The sequence below is a fragment of the Monopterus albus genome, unplaced genomic scaffold, assembly GCF_001952655.1.
Source record: "Monopterus albus unplaced genomic scaffold, M_albus_1.0 scaffold288.1, whole genome shotgun sequence".
NCBI classification, from domain to species: Eukaryota; Metazoa; Chordata; class Actinopteri; order Synbranchiformes; family Synbranchidae; genus Monopterus; species Monopterus albus.
In genome coordinates this window covers 626,158-648,565 of record NW_018128168.1, presented here as the reverse complement: position 1 = coordinate 648,565, position 22,408 = coordinate 626,158, and the positions used below count along the sequence as shown (strand labels likewise).

Here is a 22,408-nt window from a genome sequence, read left to right as displayed (position 1 = left end):
TGGGGCACCAAAAAAAAAACCAACATGGTGATGCACAGTCTAACACAACACTGGTGCTCCAAGTCGACAACAGAGAAAGGAAAATGATAGAGATGTACAAACATAAAAATACACAGTTGGCCAGACTGGCAGTGCTAACAGCAAACAATAAAATAACAGAACTTGCAGAGAAAACTCTATGGATCCAAAGACAGGCAGGAAGACGTATGAAAGGTACAACAGCTCAGGAGACAAATATACATTAAGTATGACATGCATGGGGGCCTAAAAAAATTCTCTATGGGTCTTTCCACTGTTTCAAGTCATTGTCTGATGTTAGTTGTACAATCACAGTAAGAGGTTAGCACTAGCAACATGTTAGCTGTTAGTGTACAGATTACATTCAGAAAAGGATTTAGGAATGTAAAGGCATGTGTGCGATGTGTGTGAGAGACTGTGTGCATGTGTGCGTTACCTCTTGCCAGGCCAGGTATGTGGCACACTGCACACAATAGAGGAGAACATCAGAGCAGTGACAAAGGAGAACAGAACCAGGTATATGAGACCCTCAACTCCGTCATAACACAGGCCTGTCAATGCCTGAACGTAGTCCTACACATTGAGACAGGAAAGACAGAAGGGACAAGAAGGAGAATAAGAAGAGAAGTCAGTTGTTAAAGTCTGGGATTTTAGGGCTTCTCTCTTCTGCTAACATAACACACATAGTGACTCACCATGTGTAGGCTGCGGCAGTCGACCAGAGCGGTTAGCTGGTGTAGACCAACCTCGGTGGAATTAAGCACTGACTGGATCTGCTCAAGACTCCCCTGCACACACAAAGCAAACGTTGCTTATTCATGCACAAATATAGATATCCACCTTCCAGAATGTTCACACACACACACACACCAGATAACCGTGATTGTAACCACCACTTTCATCACGCTCTCACTAATGCGAATTGTCTCGTGTGAAAATAAATACCTACAGATCACACTACAGCACGCACACACACACACACACCTTGGTGTTGGCATAATCACGTGTTGCTGATCTCAGTAGCTCTGCCACATCATCCTGCATCTCCACCAAAGCTTTATGACTCCCTGACAGCCTCTAGAAAACATACAGAGAGACAAACAAAATCACACAAACATAAATATATCTTTTGGTTATTCAACTGCTTCATAGCTATAATCACCTGAAATGAAAGAACTGTAAGACAAGAGGATGACATTACCTGCTGGAAGGGGTTAATTTGGCCAGAGCTGCACCTCAGGTAATACTGCAGAATATCTGGGAATATTGAAAAATAAAACATACATTAAAAAATACAGTTTAATGCAAGAATGGCAGTATGGCTCTGTGGAAGCATGATAACAGTATTACTCAGGCAACATCTGTGCTCTACAGCAGACAGAACGGAAACAACTGACAGACAACAGAACTCATTAATGAAACAAGGGAAGTGAGGGGAGGGAAAGGAAGAAAGGGAGCAACTGAGAAGTAAAGAGGGATATAAAAGGATGAAGAGAGAGAATAAATCAGATAATGATCCAAAGTGAAAAAGCAAAAATGGGCTCTGAATATTTATTTATTTATTTTTACATCTGGGACAGGATAGAGTGGAAGTGAGCAGGGAGTGTGCAGGGTTGCTGATGCATTGCAGTCAGCAGAGAGAGAGAGTAGGAGCTTTTAGATCCCAGACTGTCAATCAAACACAATCCCCTTAGATACACACACACACACACACACACACACACTTACTTCTTAAAATAGAGACAACATGTCAGGGTTAGAGTCAACTGTCAGTGTGGAAAATGGAGTCTATTCAAGATGGTTCTGCTTATTTACTACATCATCCTACATTATCTGCATATGAGCAGTCCATTGACTAATCTACGATTCCTCACTACATCACTCAACTATACAAGAAATAAGAAAACTATTCAGAATTTATAAAATATTTCATTTTTCTTTAACAGTACAGTCTCCTCAGCCCCATGGGTCAAAAGACAACTGGTTTTAACATAAAGTAGTAAAGTAGTGTACACAATATTTCCTTTATTGTTATGAAATAATGTATTTTTCATCTCTTTGGGACTCTAAATAAAACAATTTTAGAAGAAAAACTTGACCCTTTGCTTGAAGTGTTCACAGCAAACACACATAGTCAACCTGTGACCAGTTTAAATAGGATTAAAGTTTGAAATTCACAGGCCTAAAAGGTTTGAAAACTGTTTTGTTGGCACAAAATGGCTGCTACCCATTCACCAGTCCTTTTTACCACACAGGAAATGAGAATGCTAATCGTAATTTATAAAATACGTCTGCTCATAGCAGACATACATACTATATCTGACCTGTGACAATGTAGATACTATATTTTTAGGTTTCAAACGTCTATGGAAATATTGCAGAAAATCTTAAAAATGGCTGGTACCAGTTCACCGGTTCTGTATTTTCTTGTCTGCATACCTTGGTTGATGACAGTGTTCTCCTTGGTTACCCTGGTGATGTAGGTATCCGGGGAAACGCAGAAGTCACTGGCTGACTGTAAGAGGATAAGCACACATGACACATCAGGCTACAGTAACACCCACGCTGAACACACTCACTCGAGCAGTGGGTAGAGATTACATCATTGCAGAGCCAGAGAGCTCTGCGATGTTGCCATGGTTACACTTACAGCAGCGACAGCCAGTTCCAGGCCGAGAGACCCCCAGCTGATAATCAGAGTCAGAACCCCCAGCAGACACACTCTGAACGACAAAACAAATATGTTTTAAAGTCAGGATTGGGTTTACCGACATCACACGGATCACACAGTTTTAACAGAGTCAGAGTCTCAACAGGGTCTGACTTTGTGTTATGGTGTGATGTAACATACCCTATCAGAGTGCCTCGAGAGTTGCGTATCAGACCAAAGAGCACCAGAAGACAAATGAGCACATCAAACAGCAGCAGGCCCAGGTACCCCAACCACCTCCAAATATATATATATATATAAAAAAGATATTTAGCAAAGCATCTTATGCAAACAGGGGATACACTATTTCCTGCCAAGGATTTCCACACACAACATAGAGGCAAGACACACTGTTAGTCTTTGGGGACTGACCTAATTAATCCTTTAACATACACCATAAGGGCCATTTTAGATATACTAGGGTCATAATCAGATCACTACCAAACTGTTGGTGAATGTTTTAAAAATCACAAGACTTTAGTTTACCATTGTTTATTCACTGGAATTTCTACTGTTTCAGCCTTATTGTCATGGCAAGGGCAGCACGGTATGTTTTAATGGTTTTAAATTTCTTTTTCTGGCCAATCAGAAAGGAATATTTAAACAGACTGCATGAGTAGGAGAATGCAACAGCAGTGTTCAGTTTGATGCATCAAAAACTGCTGAAATGCAGGAAACACATACCATTACTTGTAAGTACTGACCTGTAAAAGTCAAAGGCCTCTATCTTATGGGCCAGGTCCTCTAGAGAAATGTCAGTGTTGGACCAGAATGGAACATCCACCATTAGCCGCACCAGTTCATCCAGCTGGCCCTGCAGCTTTTGGATGATGGACACATAGTCTGTCTGCTCCTGGAAGGCTGTCTCTAACTGGACTAAGCTCTCCTCCACTGTCTGGTTTAAGGCTAGGACGTTGTCTGACACCTGGACACAGATATAAATCAAACATTAAAAACTGCCATCTGTCCACTTTTTTATTGTTTCATTTGGTCTGTGAGGTAACCAGTTTTTAAAGTGAAACAGCACATTAGGTAACTCACCAGTTTCTCCACCCCAGATACGGTACGGTTGGCGTGCCGGAGGGAGTATGCCAAACGACTGGCTCCATCACTAGACTCCCCATTTCCGTAGAATCCTACAGCGATGCCAGCGCTGAAAGGGAGAAAACAGAAAGTGCCAAGTGTTAACACAATGACTAATTCAACCATCAGATGGCATTAAATGTATCAGTGTGGGTGAATAATCTGTTTACAAGCATGCAAGAAAAGCAAAGCACTGACAGTGGAATTATTAAGTGTAGTTCCTCTGTTAGCCTGCAACAGGCGGTGTTGAGCCCTGTGGCCTTTGCTTTGATGTCTCCTCCAACAAGAAAGTGATGATCCACACACACACAAACTCGCATATTGTACAGTGCAGTCATGTCTTGCTGTATTTCTGAGGACTCTCAATGACATAATGGATTCCCTAGCCCGTCACCCTAAACTGACGGCTGAAATTGTGAGGACTCGCTAAAATGTCCTTACAACAATGGCTCTGAAAAATATTGGTGCATACACAATGGACCACCAGACCGCACACAATATGATCCTTTTGCAGCTCTGCACACATGACACATGGTACAATATCTGAGGTTCCTGACCCCAACACCTTTTATTCTCGACCTGAATACTCCTTAAGCATGTTCATAACACAATTAACCCCTCACCCACCCGACGCCACCAACACCACAGCAGAATTCGTTTTTATAATCTTTATTTTGTCACAGCTACACCCCCTCCCCACTTTGCCATTATTTCTTCAATCACCCTGTAAAGCTCTTGTAGCCCCCTCCCTTCCCTTTGTCTACTGTATGTGGGCACTGCACATGTGTGTTTGAGTGTACTCTTTGTGTTGATGATGTCTCTGTCTGAGCACTAACACCAGACAGATTTGTAGAGGATAAATTTATGACCATTGTTACAGCAATTCATTCTAGCCCATTAGATTTTGAGTAGCCCCATGTTGCAGCAGGGTTTACACACACTCACTATTGTGTATGTGTGCATGTGTGTTTCAGAGTTTTATGATGAACTTTATGTCGACATGTGACATAAAACTACAAATACAGATAGAGTCTTGACAAGACAAAACCGAGTAAACATACATACTGTGTTGGAGGCACATTAATGTGGTTTGTATGTTGATGCATGTTTATCTGTCTATATTCCCACTGATCCCTGCCTCCTGCAATGTTTTAACAGTAAATCATCTCCTCCCATTCCTGTTTACTCTTCTGTCTTATCACCTTTTCTCTCTCCTTCCCTCCACTTCCATGTCTTCCTCTCTCCGTGAGTTTCATCTTGCCAGTTTAATACAACTGCTCCTATCAAGGATTTTCATGACTTTATTAACCTACAGCTCAGGATATGAGACATAAATGAGGGGATCAGAAGTCAAATAATTGGCTGCAATCACTGGTCAGTTTAGTTCCCGTATAGAAAAACATATAATGACATATTTTGAATGACACTAACACAAAGCTGACATCATAATGCTAAAAATGCTCTGCTGTATCTTAATGAGCATAATAAAATGTACTCAGCTGGAGCCCAGTCAATGAGATAGTAAATGTTTTATTCAGTCAAAATGGGGTTCAAGATGAATTCAAATCCAAACCAAACTAAATCACCTGAATCCAAAACAAATGCATCCAATTAGTTCAGTCAACTTGCATTTAATAGTGAGTACTAATAGTGCAACCTGAGTACACAAACTGCTCTTCCATACAAACACTTGATGCCACTAATGACAACTAAATGCAGGGAGAAAATATTATATGCACTATAGAGCAATATAAAACTTGTGAGGCAACTAATGATTGTTTTTAACGACATTAATTAGCAGACTGGTGATCAGGCATTTCATAACCGCTACACATAAAAGTGTAGATAATCTTCAGTAATTACATGAACTCAAACCCCTTTTTTGCTGCTCTATACAGCATTTTATCAACAATAGCCTCTCAATGCATTTACATTCTGTAACAACCTCCTATATAAGAGTTTTTATCATGGTGTTACTGCCCTGGTCACCCTAAAACCCAAATATTCAAGTCATTCATGAGAACATGGAACAAATGTTTGGCATGTTGCTTAATAAATGACTAAAACATTTCATCGATCATCCAAAGTGTTGATATAATTTCTATTCCTTTCAGGACTGTATAATGCAACAATGAACACTACAAAACAAGATAAAGCTTCTATCTCAACAAACTGCACCACACACAAAAGGAGGAAGTCCACATGTAGCTGGTGCTGTGCCAAAACTAAGATATGATGTCATATTAAATTGTGAACAACGACTCACACACAAAAGCATACAAAATCACACACAAATGCTCAGATCCATATCAAGTAAGAAATATTATAGCTAATCATAAAATATTAAACCTACCGCACTGAGTCACGCGAACGCACACACACATACACAGAAACAGCTATCCCCGACTGTATAATTCATTTCTCATCTCTGCATCAAATCTGCTTCTGTCTCCATGGCAACCTTTCTAGGCCAGGGAGAAGGCTGAGCAGTGAGAAATAAAAAAAATAGCAGATGGGGACTAACAGAGATGAAGAAAAGGGGAGTAGAGAGAGGAAAAAGTCAGGGGAGGTGGGGAAAGTAGAAAAGTGAGGAGAGAGTAAATGAAAGAGGAATAGTTTGTATGTTTACATGTGCACTTTTGTTGCCAAGAAGAGCAGAGTCCACACAGCGCAGAATCTGTGGTCAAAATACACTCTGCGCTGCAGGGTGTGAGTACACATGGCCTGTAGAGTCAGATAAATACAAACATAGGAGTGCAACCACCTGGCAGTTACAGTCACACCACATGGGATTTCAGGCTTAAACAAGATTAAGTGTAATTAATCGGTGCACTGTACAGTCATAATCTCCAAAATGTAAACTTTACATGAAGCCATGTTGATTGATTGATTGATTTTATTCTTTCAAGCATGTAAAGATAGTTGATATGTCAACACACATAATTTTACACATATCCAACAAATGCTAATCCAATATCAATTTTCTTATACCTAGTACATGCTTGAATGGAGTAGGAAGAAGTCAGACTTATCCAGTCCTACCCCATGACATCATCTTACCATCATTGGTTTGCAAGCAGTATCTCTACATAGATAATTCTCTTCTACACCACACAAGTAATATACTAAAGAATTATTACAAAGTGTTAACATTCATACACCACACCCACAATGTTCCATCTGGTTAATCATTAAACCTGTTCTTGCATATATCTTGATTGACACATACCTTTATATTTAAGTTTAAACTCGTCAATTCTATTACTATTTTTTATGTCCACACTTAAATTATTCCATAGTTGCTATTCCATGTTGCTTTGTTTACGCTTGATGGAAATGAAATATGTTTTTATATCAAAGGGATTGGGGTTTTTAAAGGTTTTCATCAAAATGCCCTCATGTTACTCCTGTTTATTCATCCCTTCTTCTCTCCAAATCACAGAGGAGCATATCACCTTTTTACTGATTTAAAAGTATATAGATTTCACACCACAACTGCAATACACAGTTTAGAGTCTGTCAGTCAGACCAGAGGAGCAAATTTATTCAAAATAAAATGTGAATCAGTGTGTGGTTTTGTGAACTAGAGGATGTGAAAACACTGCATTGTTTTTTGTGACAAAAATGAAAGACTGAAAGTTACTGGTCAACTTGAATCTGGATCTGTCAAAACAAAAAGTCTGGTAAGAAATCTCCAAATTGCCACTGATCTTAACTTTAGGAGTTAAGTTCAAGCCTCTCCCATCAGTCCCCAGAGAAAAGTTAGTATCTACTTCATGCTACTGGGAAATTCCTATAACTGAGGAGAATTATTAAGTATTTCAACCCTCACTCATCAAGAAGATTTATTTTATTGTAACATTGCATAACGAAATTTTGTTTGGAGCCGAGGGCCCCGGGCCGCTGCATGCATATGTGCCGCCATCACGGGCAACTTGGGGTTCAGTGTCTTGCCCAAGGACACTTTGATATGTGGGCTGCAGGCACCGAGATTCAAACCTTAAACCTTCCGGTTGGGAGACAGCTGCTCTACCCACCGCACCACTGTCACCCCTCAAGAATCCTTAATAAAACAAATGTTACATCCTGTGGCAGTGGCTGCAAGGGTTCACCTTCAAACATACGACTTTATTCTAACTGTATAGAGGAGTTACTCCTATAGGTATAACCTCTCACCTGCAGACGAGTGTGGCGATGATGACGCACCAGGCGGTGCAGCAGCAGTCAGAGCTGGGCTGCTGCGAGTGAGAGTGAGAGTGTGAGGATTCGTCACTCTTGCGTCGCCGGCAGCACAGCCAGAACGAGTAGAAGAGGAGAAACAGGAGGTCCAGGCCCAAACACACCAACGCCACAGCACCAAGCAGCAAAATAGACTGAAGACGAGGGAGCGAGAAAGAAACTAGTTAGTATCAACAAGACATTAATGATTTTATAACAGTTTATGATATACTTCTATCAAACTGTGATTCATACACTACACAAATGTATCATGTTTGAGAGTTGTCCTTATCACAGACAAGGGCACAATTTGGGAAGTGGGTTAAGGATACAGGAAGCTAATTAGCTGATACGAGCAGAAACCAGAGACAGACACAGACGAACCACATGATGTAGTTAATGCTGTGTAGACAGATGCACACAGAGACACAAACTGTGTTTCTTTATCCAGATATTTGAGACCAGAAAATAGTGGCTGTTAAATGTGCATTTGAGCGATACCATGAAAAAGGGTTTACACACCGTCGAACACGCACACCTCCACAGAGTCAGCGGAAGCAGCACTGCTGGGGAGCTGCGTGCGCTAGAGGCTCACCACACAGATCACACACTCTCTTATAGCTCTGAAGTGTAACAGAAGGAAGGACTGGTGGGGGAGGAAATAGGAAGTGTGTGTGCATGCACCTGGTATTATTCACATTGTGGGGGCCAAAACCTGTTTACGTACTCACATAGTGAGCACTCAACCTTCACTGTGAGGACCAAACGCTGGTCTCCACCACATGAATCATCAAATTTTTGAGTGAAGACTTCATGTGAGGGTTAGGGTTAAGTAAGCAGTGGTGATGGGTAAGGCTGGGATAAGTTTCCAGGAAATGTTTGTCAGTGTAAAGTCTCCATGTGTGTGCTTGGTAATACTCACGCTGTGGGGACCAACCAAAACCTGTTTGTGTGTGTGTTTGTGTTAAAAAAAAAACAGGATGAACAGGCAAAATATAAAGAAGATGTGAAAGAAGCTGAACTGAACTGAACTGAACTGAACACTAAAAAGGAGAAATAAATAAAGACAATGAAGGCTATTAAAGTAATGTGCCTGGAACTGATTAATTCATTTTCTATCAAGCACACACACACACTTCGATGTTAGCTTTTCTTTCTCTGTGGGGGTGTCTGGAAAAGTCATTGTACCGCCGGACCATGCAGAGGCACAGGCACGTTTCTGGAAAACCAAAGCTCCACCTGCTAGACCACTTACGACAAAGGAATCCTGCTACACTGCTGCTCAGTCAGTAAAAGCAACATTGTAATTCAGGGGGCTCCTCCATGGATGATAACACAATCTGGCTCCACCTCCAAGATTCACACAGACTTCCTGGATTCCCAGACTTCTAAACTGCCGATTTTTCTACTGACCTCATTTCTTCCTGACTGCCAGCCAGCAATTTCCTCAGCCTGCAGTAATTTAGCCACCTCTACTGTAAACATGCGCATGGACTGTATTCCAAACTTAACATTACATTTAACAATGTTTGATTTTTATTTCTTCAGATCAGGGATGCAATCTTGACAACATAAAATATAACATTCAGGGGCAGTGGTTCCCAACCTGGATGCTGGGATGCAAGTTCATTAAGAGGATAGAGAAGCAAGAGATATATACTTTTGCCATACAAAAACATTACTGGACAATTTAACTTGTTCAGGCCTGATCAAAATAGTACACTACATAACCTGTGTCAGCTGTGATCACCACACCAGTGCCCTCTCATGAGAAGGCAGTTGGTAAGCAGGGGCTGAGCCACAGGAAAGCAGTTGATTGCTTTTCCCTGACTGCTTTTCTCCAACAGGTCAAAGAAGATGGCCTGAGAATGGGAAGAGAGGATCCTGATGAGAGATGAGTGTGGGCTGAGCTCTTTAGGTTCCATGTCTCTGGTAATATCATGTGTTATTGTCCCTAGACTTACAGCTAGCACTACAGCTGTTGTTCTATAGTAAAAGCTTCCAGCGCTCCACTAATGCACTGTTCGATCTCCTGTGACTTTAAAATCTTCATCGCAGCCTAATAACATGTAGAGTAAAGTGGATTGATGACAATAAGCAGAATGTGATTGCTATACAACGCTGGATGTTTTCATTCCAATGCTTCTATCTGAGAAGCAGGAACCATTCAATATGTAGCGTTTCTACTTTGACAAATTATTTTAACAAGCAACTGACATTAAAAACTGTTGATCCACTAATCATCTCAATGCTAAAGCAATAACAAGTGATCCAGGACTCTTAGTGTCTGGTATTGATCATGCTAAATAAATGTTTAATCTGACTGCAGCTGAGGTCTCAGCCACTTCCCACTCCTCCCACTGTGTCTGATGGTTGCTAGATCAACTGTGGGGCTGACAAACCATAAGTTCAGATTAAGTGTGGATCAATTAGCTACTAATAAGCATGGTGAGCTTAGTTGTGTATGTGTGTACTTGGATACAAGTGTGTGCACACTCATCTAAGCTACTGGAGATCAGCTTGCAGGCTAAATGTTAAACGTCCAGGCACAGTGATCTACTTTCAACCTGCCCATTTAAGTGTGTGTACGTGTGTGTATGTGAATGTGTGTCAGCATCTGAGCTGACAGGATCAATCACGTCCACTTCAGTGAGTTGTCCTTCCTTTCACTGTGCCTGTGTTACTCTATATACGTCTTTCCTGAGGCCCTAAATGACCTCCCTCGAGTTCATTCTGCTAATATTCACATGAACTGCTGGGTCAAAATGCAACCGAAACATGCTAAGTGAAGCGTTTCCAAACAAAGGCTACTGATGTGTGACATTTTATCATTTTTAAATACAGACGGCCCTATTTTAACCTTGCAAACACAATGACAAATGATGCCATTGTTGATATGACCACATCAATCTCAATTCCAATGTCACATTATACCAGAAAATGTGACACAACAGCATTTGGACCATAATGCCTTTGAGGAGAGATTAGTTAAAATACTTTATTCACATTTTAAGCACAATTGGGTGCCTTTGTTTGCTCTTGTTGACAAAAATCACCAAAGTAGCAGCAGATTGATGTTGCACCAGCAGCAGATGTAGTCCTGGGACGTCTATTCTCAGCGTAGTCTAAAACCCATTTTCCACCAAAATACCAACAGCTCACTTTGCACCTTGAATGAACCTCCCACCTGTGCACCATGCACTTTGTGCTCAGCACCAAAATACCACACAAATAGGAAAAGCAAGTTCCAAGGTCAGGAAAGTACCAAACTGTCTGCACTGGTTGTTGCTGGTCCATAAAAAGATTCAAGAGTGGCACTTCTTGTCTTTGATCCACTCTGATCCTTATCAAAACGCTATGAGATAATGTCTTCCACTGTGCAAACTGTAACTAGCTAATGAAAACACCAATTACTGACTTACTTTCCACAGCTGGGAATATGTGTGTGTGTGTGTTATTACAGGTCACATGCTTCCTTTGTAATGTTCTGCAGCTGTTTAACTGTGCTGGTCGCTGACTCTGCTATTCTACCATAATATAAGCAGATGAATGCAAACACACACACACGAGGAAAAGCACAAAACTGTGTTCTAATGCTGTGCAGTACCTCAGGATTAGAGCTCCTATTTCAGCTCTTCAGGAAAAAAAAAACTTCTTGCAAAAAGCCACAGAGTCAGCATTCTCAACAATGTCAAAGTCATCAGACAGTAACTGCTCTGGTGAATGAATTAAAAAAGAAACAGCAATAAAGAGAGTGAGTGAATGAGTGAATCAGAGAGTGAGTGAGTGAGTGAGTGAGAAGGAAGTTTTGAGCAGCATCAGAGCTCAAGAGCTGAATACAAATGAACCTGGGCCAAATCACATCAGAAAGAAAAACACTGCACAGAAGAATCTCCCTCTATTGTGTGTGAGTGTGTATTATATTATGGTGTGGTGACAGACTCAGTGCACTGAAGGGCCTTGTGTGGGACCTTGTGTGTGTGTGTGTGCATTTCTCAGCTGGACGAGTGGATGCATGAAAGCCTTTGAGACAGATATACTGAGCCAATCTAAAGACGGGCCTCAGTGAAAGAGTGGAAGAAAGAAAGAGAGCATTCTTCCACAACAGACTACAACTCTCCCCTTCCCACCCCCCCCTTCCCTCCCTCCTCACTCCCTAATCCAATTCAACCTCCTCCTTCTTGTTTTTCTCACCCTACATCCCTCCCTCCCTCCCCCTATCTTTCCAGAATTAATGAGTTCATCCTGAATAGAACCCCTATATTCACTCACACATACATACACACACACACAGTAACACAAACAACCCCTGAGGGAGATCTGTGACTTCAACAACACTAAGTGTGAAATACACACTGACACACAGAGCAAACATACTGTGTGTGACATACAGCATATATAATATGCATAACTACTACAAGTACCATTCAAACAAATAATTATAGTACAGAATCCTCAGTGACATAGAAACAGTCCCATCTGCTGAACTATGTCAGGATGTAATTAGTCTAAAAAGGGGGTCCTTAAAATTCCAGTGGTCACACACTGACACACACACACAAAGACCCTTAGTAAAATCACTGAATAGCTCACAGGAAGTGGCTATTTGGCAATTTAGAAGCACCTCCCATGGATCATCGAGCCTTCTCTCTCTCCTCTCGCCTCCAATGGGCCCCTTTTTATGTTTCTCACTACTCCTCCTACTCCTCCTCTCTCCAGTTCTCATCTCCCTCCCTTGTGCGTGGCCGTGGGTGCCTTCCCACGCTCTGCTCTTGAACTTGCAGGCCCTCCCTCCACTGTACATGTCAGTAAACTACATTGAGGGGTGACTGCAACACATGAAACATGGGAGTCTAACTGATGTGTCGGGGCTTTATGTGAGCTACCAAGCCTGTGCATTCTGCTGCAGAGACCTGGAAGTCACCTTGTTTAAGGACTCTAATGGAATGCAGGAAAACTGGGCCAAAGCCCCTCTCTGAGATAGAGCTGCTTTGTAAGGCAGTGCTACAGACTCAGGCACTGACTCAACAAAGAATGGATGCAATTAGTATTATGCTTTTAACTGAAGCTAATTATTATTTTTCCTTCCTGAATATTTTTTTAATCAATTAACTGTTTATCCAATAAAATTCAGGTACGTCATTCAAGCAGTGATGTTCTCTTGACAGATTGTCCCATTCTAGTAGTTTGAGGTGGTCAGTCTCATCAGTATTTTAAAAGGCAAAGACTTGAGAAACATCCAAAAATTACATATAGCTTTGTATACAGTAAAAGAAATGTTTTGTCTTTTTATTTTCTGTCTTTCTATTCACCTCAGGCCTTCAGATTTATACCGCAAACATTAGGGGTCCCAGCCAGGTTAGTAACCACCTGATTGTTTAATTGACTGAGTTTCTGCATTGCATTTATCCATAACAATGAGGGAGCAGGTACAGGGTCAGTGTCTTATTCAAGGACATCCCTCTCTTTCTCTCTCATACACACTACATTGATCGATGCAGGGAGGGAACCCACAACTCTCAGCCTCAGTCCACTCTGCAGTGAATTTACAGTGTGGGCAGGCGGCAGGATGACAAGGTGATGCTGTGTGATGAAGGGGATGATCGTAGTGGGAGCTAACTGTTCCACTGTACTTGTCTTACCTTCTGGTAGTCAGAGTCCTCCGGTCTGAAGTCACTGCTCACCACCTGGAATTCGATATTGAAATGAGGCAACCGATGAAGCAGATTCACCCACCAAGGTGGAGAGTAGTTGACTACAGCTGCCATCCTGATGCAGCTACCCGCCGGTTGTCGCTTGCCTCTCTAACCCAATTCCTCACACAGACACTGTAAAGACAACCACAACTATTGTGGGTTAATGGGGCACAGGAGTCATGCACAATTCACACCTCCTCTCATGGCTGTTGCAGAGCTGGGAAACAGCAAGCATGAGTGTAATCTTTACCAAACATATCAACCGAAACGGAGGTTCTTGCAGTTGACCATCAAAACCTGCTTCCATCAACTACAGTCTTTACTAATGGTTGACATTATATCAAGTTCTATGAGGGGTGGGACAAACACGCCAGTCAACATCAACATGCCAATATATGGCACACACGTCTTTACATTTTGTTACTAATGCCAGTGCATTAAGGTTATGTGCAAACTTCATGAAGCAAAAACGTTTATTATTAAATGGCATCAAATAAAGATATTTCAGTTGTGTGTGTGTTGTTAAAGGGCTAAAACACTGCAATATGACATTACTTCATTTCAGTTTTCTTAAAGTTTTCCATAATGAATTTGATAAATATAATTAGGCTGTGTACCTTTACAGCTCCTGTTGTATTGTGGGTTAACGTTAATGTACCATGTAATGTGTCTGTATCATGATGGCTTGGGGGGGGGACACACACGACATATTAATGTCATAAAACAACCCGCTTTTGCTATAATACATTAGCATTAAATGTTGCACAGTGGAAGATATTTGTATTTTTAAATATCCCACAGTAAACAGATTATAAACCTATGAGGTCATAGGTACTGTGCGTGAGTTATGGGATGACAATAGGGCTGACAGCAACCTCCTATCAGCCAATTTACGCCCATACGGCAAGACACGGGCTTCGTGAGATAAATGTACCGTGCACGGTGAAATGGCTGTTATATCAAAGCCAACACGCAGCCAGGACTCTTTCTATTATACCGAATTTACTGTGCCTTCACACGTAGGTCATCCAAGTCGCGGGTAAACGTTGAGTCAATAAATTGTTAGCAAACCCGGATTAGCTAGCTCTATCCCGCTTTGTCCATTAAAACTACCGCAGTCTCACAGTCGTCAAGGCAACGAGGAGGAGAAAAGCGAAGAATTCGCCTCAGGTCCCCGTGTCTGTGCACACCAAAGCTTCTGTTTTCATGGATGGGCACCTACCTAGTGAAGCCCAAGGGGATGTAGACTCTCCTTTAGTGCAGCCCCGGCAGTCCAGGTCGCCGTATATTTGACCTATTGTCTTCCCAGATCCGGTGGTGGATTTGAACACCACAGCCGTGCGCTGCTGCATCAACGCGGCTGTACCGAGCTAACCGCTAGACTCAACCACATTGAAGATAACGGAACCCGGTCCGTTCACATTTCATGCAGACGTCTACCCGCTTCGACTACCTTTCCATAGAGCAACAATGCTACGGAAAATGAAGGGTTAAACTCGTTGACCCGCAGCCCAGTATCTGTCTTTCTTTTTTTTTTTTTAGTTTGGCTGTGCTGTCGTTGTCTTGCTCCTGCTCGTCGGCGCTCTTCCCACGATGAACTGTCGCTTCAGCTGGATGAAACTGTTGGAGAGTAAAGCAAACACGGTAGTTTAAAACCCTGGAGGACGGGATATTGCGGCAGCTCCTGCACTGCCGATGTGTTTCTGTGTGAGAGGGGGAGAGAGAGAGAGAGAGAGAGAGAGAGAGAGAGAGCAAATGCGCAGAGGGCTCCCCCTGACGTTGAAATCACGGTAGTGCATCTTACAGAAGGGCGAAAGATGCATTTACATTTCTATGTGATCATTTACGGTAGGAGGTGCAAATCATTACAGCAATGGAGAATAACTAAACAGAAAACACAACAATCAACTAAAAGGCACCACAAAATACTACAACAAAACCAAAAATACAGCAACATGTTTAAAAATACAAAAAACAAAAACACAGCAATGTCTTTGAAAATAGTGCACCAACAAAAACAGAACTGACTTCAGCAACAACAAATAACTTTTCTGTGTGAATTTGATAAGAAAAGTACTCATTCTGCATTAAGCACCTCCTGCAGCTGTTAGAAGTAGACAGAACTACTTTCTTAGTGCTTAGAGGTTCATAACCTAGGGTTGTGCTCTTCCAAAAGGTCATAAATCTGAAGGACCAAAAGATGATGTATGGATGCAGGTAGGAAGAGAAAACAAAGTTCTGCCACACAAATTAAAGACATCTGGATTGTGACATGGGGGCCCCTGCTAGACACTGCTTTTTTGCAAGAGGTCATAAGCTTAGCTTGCAATATGTTTTATGTAGAATTTTATGTAGTAGATAAGTAGGCATTTTCCTCTGAAAAGTTATCATAAAAGACAAACATTCATATGTACTTCACAGTTGTACTTGAGTAAAGATATGTAGCTTTCCAGGAAGAACCACAAATTATAGGAATGTTCATTATAAAAAGTATTTTATTGAATGTCTCTGAGAAATTACACACATTACGTGGAGAAAACTGTACTCATCCATTTTCTTTGTCAACTATTTTTCCATGTTACCAATTGTCGATTTCAGAGCACAGACATTATTCACACTCTCTGTGTATCCTCCACTGTACTGACAGTGTGTTTTAGCATTGCAGCAGAACGATCTATAATTTATTCACAGTTTAGTGCATCAACTGAGAGTCATTCCTCAATTATACCTCCGAATTAGCCACAACTTAAACATACATGACACATTAATGTACTGTTGTTTGTGTGTTACAAATAAGCCATGTCAAAATGATTATTTCAAGGCTGTGAAATACAAAGGACTTTACAGTGATGTGGCTAACTTGGAGTCAGGTTGAGAGAAATGCATACATTTGCTAATGCGATTTGCTTTTAAATATCCATGCAGTAGGCACTTTGTAAAAGAGAACAACCACTGAGAATAAGTTGCTCCAATGATAGGCTACAAAAGAAGAATTCAAACTAAAGAATAAATCCAAATTAAAAATACTCATTTCCAGTGCACAAGTGCCTTATCCTCCACGTTGCCAAAAAAGCATCCAAGGTCCAAGCTTTTAGACTTAGCAGTCATTCTGTCAAGACATTGGATGCATCAATGTATTCTGACACCGACTTCCCTAGTTATTACTGTGGTAGTGCTACACAGGCAACAAAATTGGCAAACAGCAAATATTGTCTATGTTCCATACTACCCTGAATAATTTTGGAATATCCCAGCTATTGTTTGCAGGTTAATTAAGAACCTGGACTGGACCTTACACCTCTGACTAAAAACACAGGTAGACATTCTTCCTACCTATTCTTTCTCACACACACACACACACAGTAACTCACACAACTCAGGTCTATGAGATCAAGCCTTCTCTACTTCTGAGAGGACGTGATGGGGACACAATGATGTCATCTGAATCGTCAGAATCCCCAGCAGCAGCTCCTCTAGACTCGGCTGTGCAGTGGAGCTCTGACTGGTCTGCAGGAGACATGCAGGTATATTTGTACATAAGTGCTTGGACATCATTTTAATGAATAGCATTTAACCTAAACACCCATAAAACAAGGTGCAATCAATAGAATTTGGTTGCAATATGTTTATTTCTCCATGAATATTCATGGTTTTATAAAGATTTGGCTCTCATTTCAGCTTCTTTATTAGTGCCAGAAAAGGTGTTAAGTATACATAGATACACACATCAGCACATTCAGACTAGGAGATGACATAAATGACTGAATGTGCTTTTAACAGTCGAAATGCAGTCAAAAGATATCTCTAACCTGCTGTGGGCGTTAAGGCATGAGTGCCAGAAACAGGCTGTGGATTTCCTTCACCACCCCACCTTTTCTCATCATTATGGAGGGATGCAGCACCTTGACAGCAAAACAACACATAACTACACTAATGACAATCCTACAGTATACATATCTTTGCAAAAACCTAGACAGACCTCTTTCAGTAACACAAACTGTCATGCAGTCTAAAATCTTTCAGCAAAGCCCACTGCAAAATCAGATGCAGGGTCAATCTGTAAGCATGCAGGGAAAACTGCAGCTCTATGCACACATCTTCTGTCAGCTTATTAGAAAGTTAGGGAGATGGAGGGGAAATCAGTAGGGAGAAGCAGTGGAACCTAGCGGGGTCAGTTAGGTCAGGCAGAACCCTGCAACAGGGTCGTGAGCAGTGGCAACTTCAGATTTTCAGGGCTCATGTAAGGTAGTGTCATTAACGATCAGTCTCTAATAGGGGACTGTCAAAGCTCTGGCTGGGGCAGAGAAGATGGGTGTTAGATCAGCGTGCCAGTGAGATCCATCACTACTCAGAAAAATTCAGGGTAAACACAATGAGAAAGTCTGAGGTTTACAGCAAGGCAGTGCCATGGCGTTGTATACTCAGCATCAAACTGGAACTCTGACTGGCACTGTTGACTGGTTGCACAGATGGGTGTGTTTCCAGTTAAAGTTCCATGCCTTTCTACACCTCACCCAGTGTGAAGAAATCCCAAAACACACTAAATTGCTAATCATGAGTGCACAGATAAACTCACACACAGGATGGCAGAGAGGAATTAAATGCACTGACTGAGGCTATAAATGAATTACAGCAAGTCAGCGTCACCACCACGGCTTCCAACTTGATTTAGCACATAGCTCTTCTACAACATCCTTTCCTCTTAGTGTGACCTGATCTAGCTAGTGATCATCGCTGTGTCAGTCGGTTCCATGGTTTAAACACACCGAGGCTGTAAAGGTGAACTAGGGAGTAGACGAGTCTCCGTGATCAGCGTGGTTATTTTTTAAGACAGCTAAAAGCTTAAAAACTCACTATTGGGCTATTTACTGACATATTTTAAGCCAGAATAAAAGATGAAAATGTATTGGCCTTGTGTTACCGCAGACCTTATTTCAGGCATCTAACCAAAAATCCATTCAAAAAACCTGCTGACTCAGGGGTGAGGGAACCGGTAGTGCAAAAAATGCTAACACGGTTACAGCTTTTAGGACTCACTACTATGACATTCTATGGCATATGTGAATATTGTGGAGCAGGTAGATGTTTGTTTATATGTACAATAAAGATTTAATCTCAAAACAGTATGTGTGAACCTTACCTGTTCTGCTGGGTGTGTCTGTTGAGTGAGCTCCTCCTGGCACCTGCTTGGGCAAACTTTGTCCCATTGAAGAAGGCACAGAGAACACTGGGCTAATGAACAAACACACACACACACACACACACACACACACACACACACACACACACAATGCTGCATTATGTGCTTTACATTTGAATGCCTTTGTTTTTCTTTTTGTGTATAAATGACTGACCTTTCCATTGTGAGACTAGAACGAGCCAGGTGTCCTCTGAGTGCAGACTGTATCATCGTCAAGTCACCAACATCCATGTCTCCTACAGAGGAAACTACATCACTGTGGTTTGGTGCTTCTTCAGCCTGAAAAGAGGAGATGAGGAGCAACAAACAGGAATACACAGAGACAGGGTGACACAGAGACAATAAGATTACAGTAGGATCACAGAAAAAGGTTTTGAGAGCCATCTAGTGGTTGCAGCTCTGATTTGTTTCAGCACAAGTCTGTTGATAATGATCCCTAGGAGTGCTGCCTCAGGCTAAAATGAGGGCACACATGCAGTTTCTGGTATAGTCTACGCATCCTGTAATCTATTATTAGGGCTGAAGAAATTCCAATTCAGATGTTTCAGTCTTGATACACCTTGATAAAAATGCTGACAAATGTCCAGGATTACAAAACACACAGCACATTTTAAGAGTGTGGTGCAATACTATGGAAATGAACCCAAATAAACCTGCGTGTGTGTGTGTGAGTGTTGCTGATATAGACGGATAGTGTGGAAGTGTTTGTGTGTGTGTGTGAAACCTTATTCTGTGTGTCTTTCGGCAGGTCCTTGAGCTGTGACTCTCTGAGGAGGTGGCCTCTTAATGCTGACTGCACCATAACAATGTCCTTAGGATGGAAGAGATGGAGATGCAAAGGGAAATCTGGGACAGACTGTCTGGACAGTTTATATAATACTTCTCTTACACATCAATAAATTCTTTTATGTAATGTGTTACGTACCCTATTTCTATACTCCCTCCAGTTTTTCTGGATGACCCTTGCTGCTTCCTCTTTTTCTTTAGGTGGTCTATTTTTACTCCTCTTCTTCTCTACATCTCTTTGCCCATCCTTCTTTCCACCCCCAGTGTCACACTCTTCGCCCTCCTTCAGACCTGATCTGCCTCGGACGTCCTCTTGGTCCTTTGCCATCGTGGCAGAGAGAGAGGAGTGTTCAGCTTGTGCGGTTTTGATTTTGTCTTCCTCCAGAATTAGGATCCTCACCAACAACTGCTCCAACTCCTGTCTGAGAAGCAAACTACATCTGTAGACAACTCATCATAATTTAATTTCTTTATAAAACCAACCAGATCATCACCCACACTGTTACTGTCTGGATGTTATATATTCAGCCAATCTTTACACAATGACAAAATCACGGGTGGATTTCTGTGATGCTGCCAGCCATGTTTACTTGGACATGTCTGATGCAAGTATAAAGTCTCTGTATGGTAAAGGCATCAGCTATCATCTCCACAACAGACATACAGTATGTTGATTTCTGTTTCAAGTGTAAATCAATAGCCCATCAATAGTTTAAGAAGGTTTTTAATAAATACAACAACAGTACATTCAAAGATCCTAAATATCTGGATGAAAACGTGCAGAGGTTCAGAACCTTATACATTTTGAGTTCACAAACAGTAGCAACATAAAAATATTACATTTGGCAAATGAAACCTACTTTTGGTGCTGTCTCTCTTTCTCCCACTGTTTTGTCTGTTCAGCCTTCCATCTTTCTGTTTTTTTCTCCAGTTCTTCTCTTTCTGTCCCGAGTTGTCTCAGTTCATCACTGAAAACACAAACACAACACAGAGTATTCAGTGGTTTTATGTTCATAGCTGGTCTTACTGAAGTAACAATAGGGTGCAGCTCCTCAAAAGCCCTTTTTACACGGCCCATTCAAGTCGGGAGTTTTCCACCCTGCCGTTCGGTGTAAAAGGTTGGGTACCAGTGTGGGGGGGCTCAGTTTTGACCCTCAAAAAAAAAAAGCCGCTACAAGAGGCAGCATGTTTGCCGAGTCAAGGTCGCTCCACCTCAATGCACAACTACTTTGCTGGAGTCACAGTCAGGCTGTGTATGTGCAGGACGAGCCAAAGCACAAGCACATTCACACTGTTCATCAACCCATTACCACTGTTTTCAAAAGGATAGCGTTACTGGTATGTACAGTTTTTTTCACACGTGTTACTCATCACGTTGGACATCACGATAAGCATCACCGCTCTAGGACAGGGGTGGCAGTTTGCTGACCTGTTTGAGTTTATTGTAAATCAAAAGAGTCACCTTGAAAAGGGGTCAACACAATGGGTGTTTGCCACAATCTCTGTATAAGAACGACTACCGTCTGGCATTAAACTGTTTCCCTCCACTGGTATATTCTATGAATTTGGATCATTAACATTTACAGTACACTGCCATGTGAAAACATATACTCTATATTGTATGACATGAATAAAGAGCAATTGAACTGAGTGGTCTCATGTTGCTGCTCACGCACTCTCTACTTGACAGCATCTCTTGAAGCTTCGCCCTCTCCTTCTCCAACTGGTTGAGGCGCTTCCTCAAATTTGAAACCTCCTTCCCATCTTCAGTGTTTGTTCCCACGGAGACTACTGCCTCTGTTGCCATGGTAAACCCCAGACTATCCATGGGCGTGGCTTGGCCCTCCTGATCCAATCGGCCGCTGCTCTGTGCTGGCTGGGTGTGTCGTCTGCTGTCCTGCAGCCTCTGGTAGGAGAAAGGAGCCGCTAGTGATGAAGCTGTCATCGCTAAACCAACAGTCGTGCATGTGACATTTCCTCTCACCTTCTCCACTTCCAGCAGCCTTCTCAACAGTCTTTGTTTACTCCACTCCCTGTAACCTAGGGGACATAATCACATAGACACATATTGTTCCCATCATTACAGCTCAGAATGCCCCATTGGTGTTATATATTTAAAGCAGGATTGGGAACTGATTAGAAGTGCAACAAAAGATTTTTCTTTTCACAATTAATTTAATTGAATTTCTTCTTGATATATTAATAATTAAGTAAGAAGTAGGATTATCAGTTCAAAGTGACAATAAAGGAACAAACTCTCTAGTTCCCAATACAGCTGGGTTTCCTGAGATAAGCAGCTTAAAACTACCTACTTACTATGCGATCAATGTGTAAAATACATCTGAGTATATTCCTCCAAGTAAGATAAAACATGTTCAGGAACACAAAATGTTACAACTTCCTCTATTCGAAAAATACTTTTGAGAACATCATAATTTCGATCCAGCTTTGAAACCCTGTTGACACATCACAAAACTGAGTTTCCACAGTGATCACAAAACCTCACACTGTCTCGCACAGCAGAACATGGAAAGAAACAAACTAGCAAAGCTGGAGTAAATGATGACACATTTAGAGGAGGTAAGAAAGTAACACTAGAAACTGATACAGGGATAAATGACACAGCTGGTTCTGAAAGCACTGGGACTTGCATGTCACTGTGTTGCTGTGTGTGAGAAAAGACCTTTGATTCCGCCA

At 41.6% G+C, this 22,408-nt stretch overlaps 2 protein-coding genes across 3 annotated transcripts in view; both read right to left on the bottom strand.

The window, feature by feature from the left end:
- Positions 1–15,452, bottom strand: part of ttyh3b (tweety family member 3b) — a 23,693-nt gene extending 8,241 nt beyond the window's left edge. For both annotated transcript variants that reach the window (XM_020622735.1, XM_020622736.1), the window contains exons 1-12: positions 14,948–15,452; positions 13,672–13,857; positions 7,988–8,184; positions 3,770–3,881; positions 3,433–3,653; positions 2,870–2,965; positions 2,669–2,741; positions 2,458–2,533; positions 1,220–1,275; positions 1,003–1,095; positions 714–806; positions 455–591 (exon numbers count right to left, since the gene is read on the bottom strand). In XM_020622735.1, the coding sequence (XP_020478391.1) occupies positions 455–591; positions 714–806; positions 1,003–1,095; positions 1,220–1,275; positions 2,458–2,533; positions 2,669–2,741; positions 2,870–2,965; positions 3,433–3,653; positions 3,770–3,881; positions 7,988–8,184; positions 13,672–13,797 (1,280 nt within the window). In that variant the 5' untranslated portion in view covers positions 13,798–13,857; positions 14,948–15,452. The remainder of the gene's footprint in view (positions 1–454; positions 592–713; positions 807–1,002; positions 1,096–1,219; positions 1,276–2,457; positions 2,534–2,668; positions 2,742–2,869; positions 2,966–3,432; positions 3,654–3,769; positions 3,882–7,987; positions 8,185–13,671; positions 13,858–14,947) is intronic.
- A 750-nt stretch (positions 15,453–16,202) lies between these two features.
- Positions 16,203–22,402, bottom strand: iqce (IQ motif containing E). Its single transcript, XM_020622819.1, has 10 exons — positions 22,395–22,402; positions 21,696–21,751; positions 21,388–21,617; positions 20,572–20,679; positions 19,851–20,133; positions 19,650–19,736; positions 19,080–19,204; positions 18,866–18,957; positions 17,535–17,627; positions 16,203–17,232 (listed from the first exon to the last, which is right to left on the bottom strand). The coding sequence occupies exons 3-10, from the start codon at positions 21,537–21,539 to the stop codon at positions 17,108–17,110; spliced, it is 1,065 nt and encodes a 354-aa protein (XP_020478475.1). The 5' UTR covers positions 21,540–21,617; positions 21,696–21,751; positions 22,395–22,402; the 3' UTR covers positions 16,203–17,107.
- Positions 22,403–22,408: the final 6 nt, after the last annotated feature.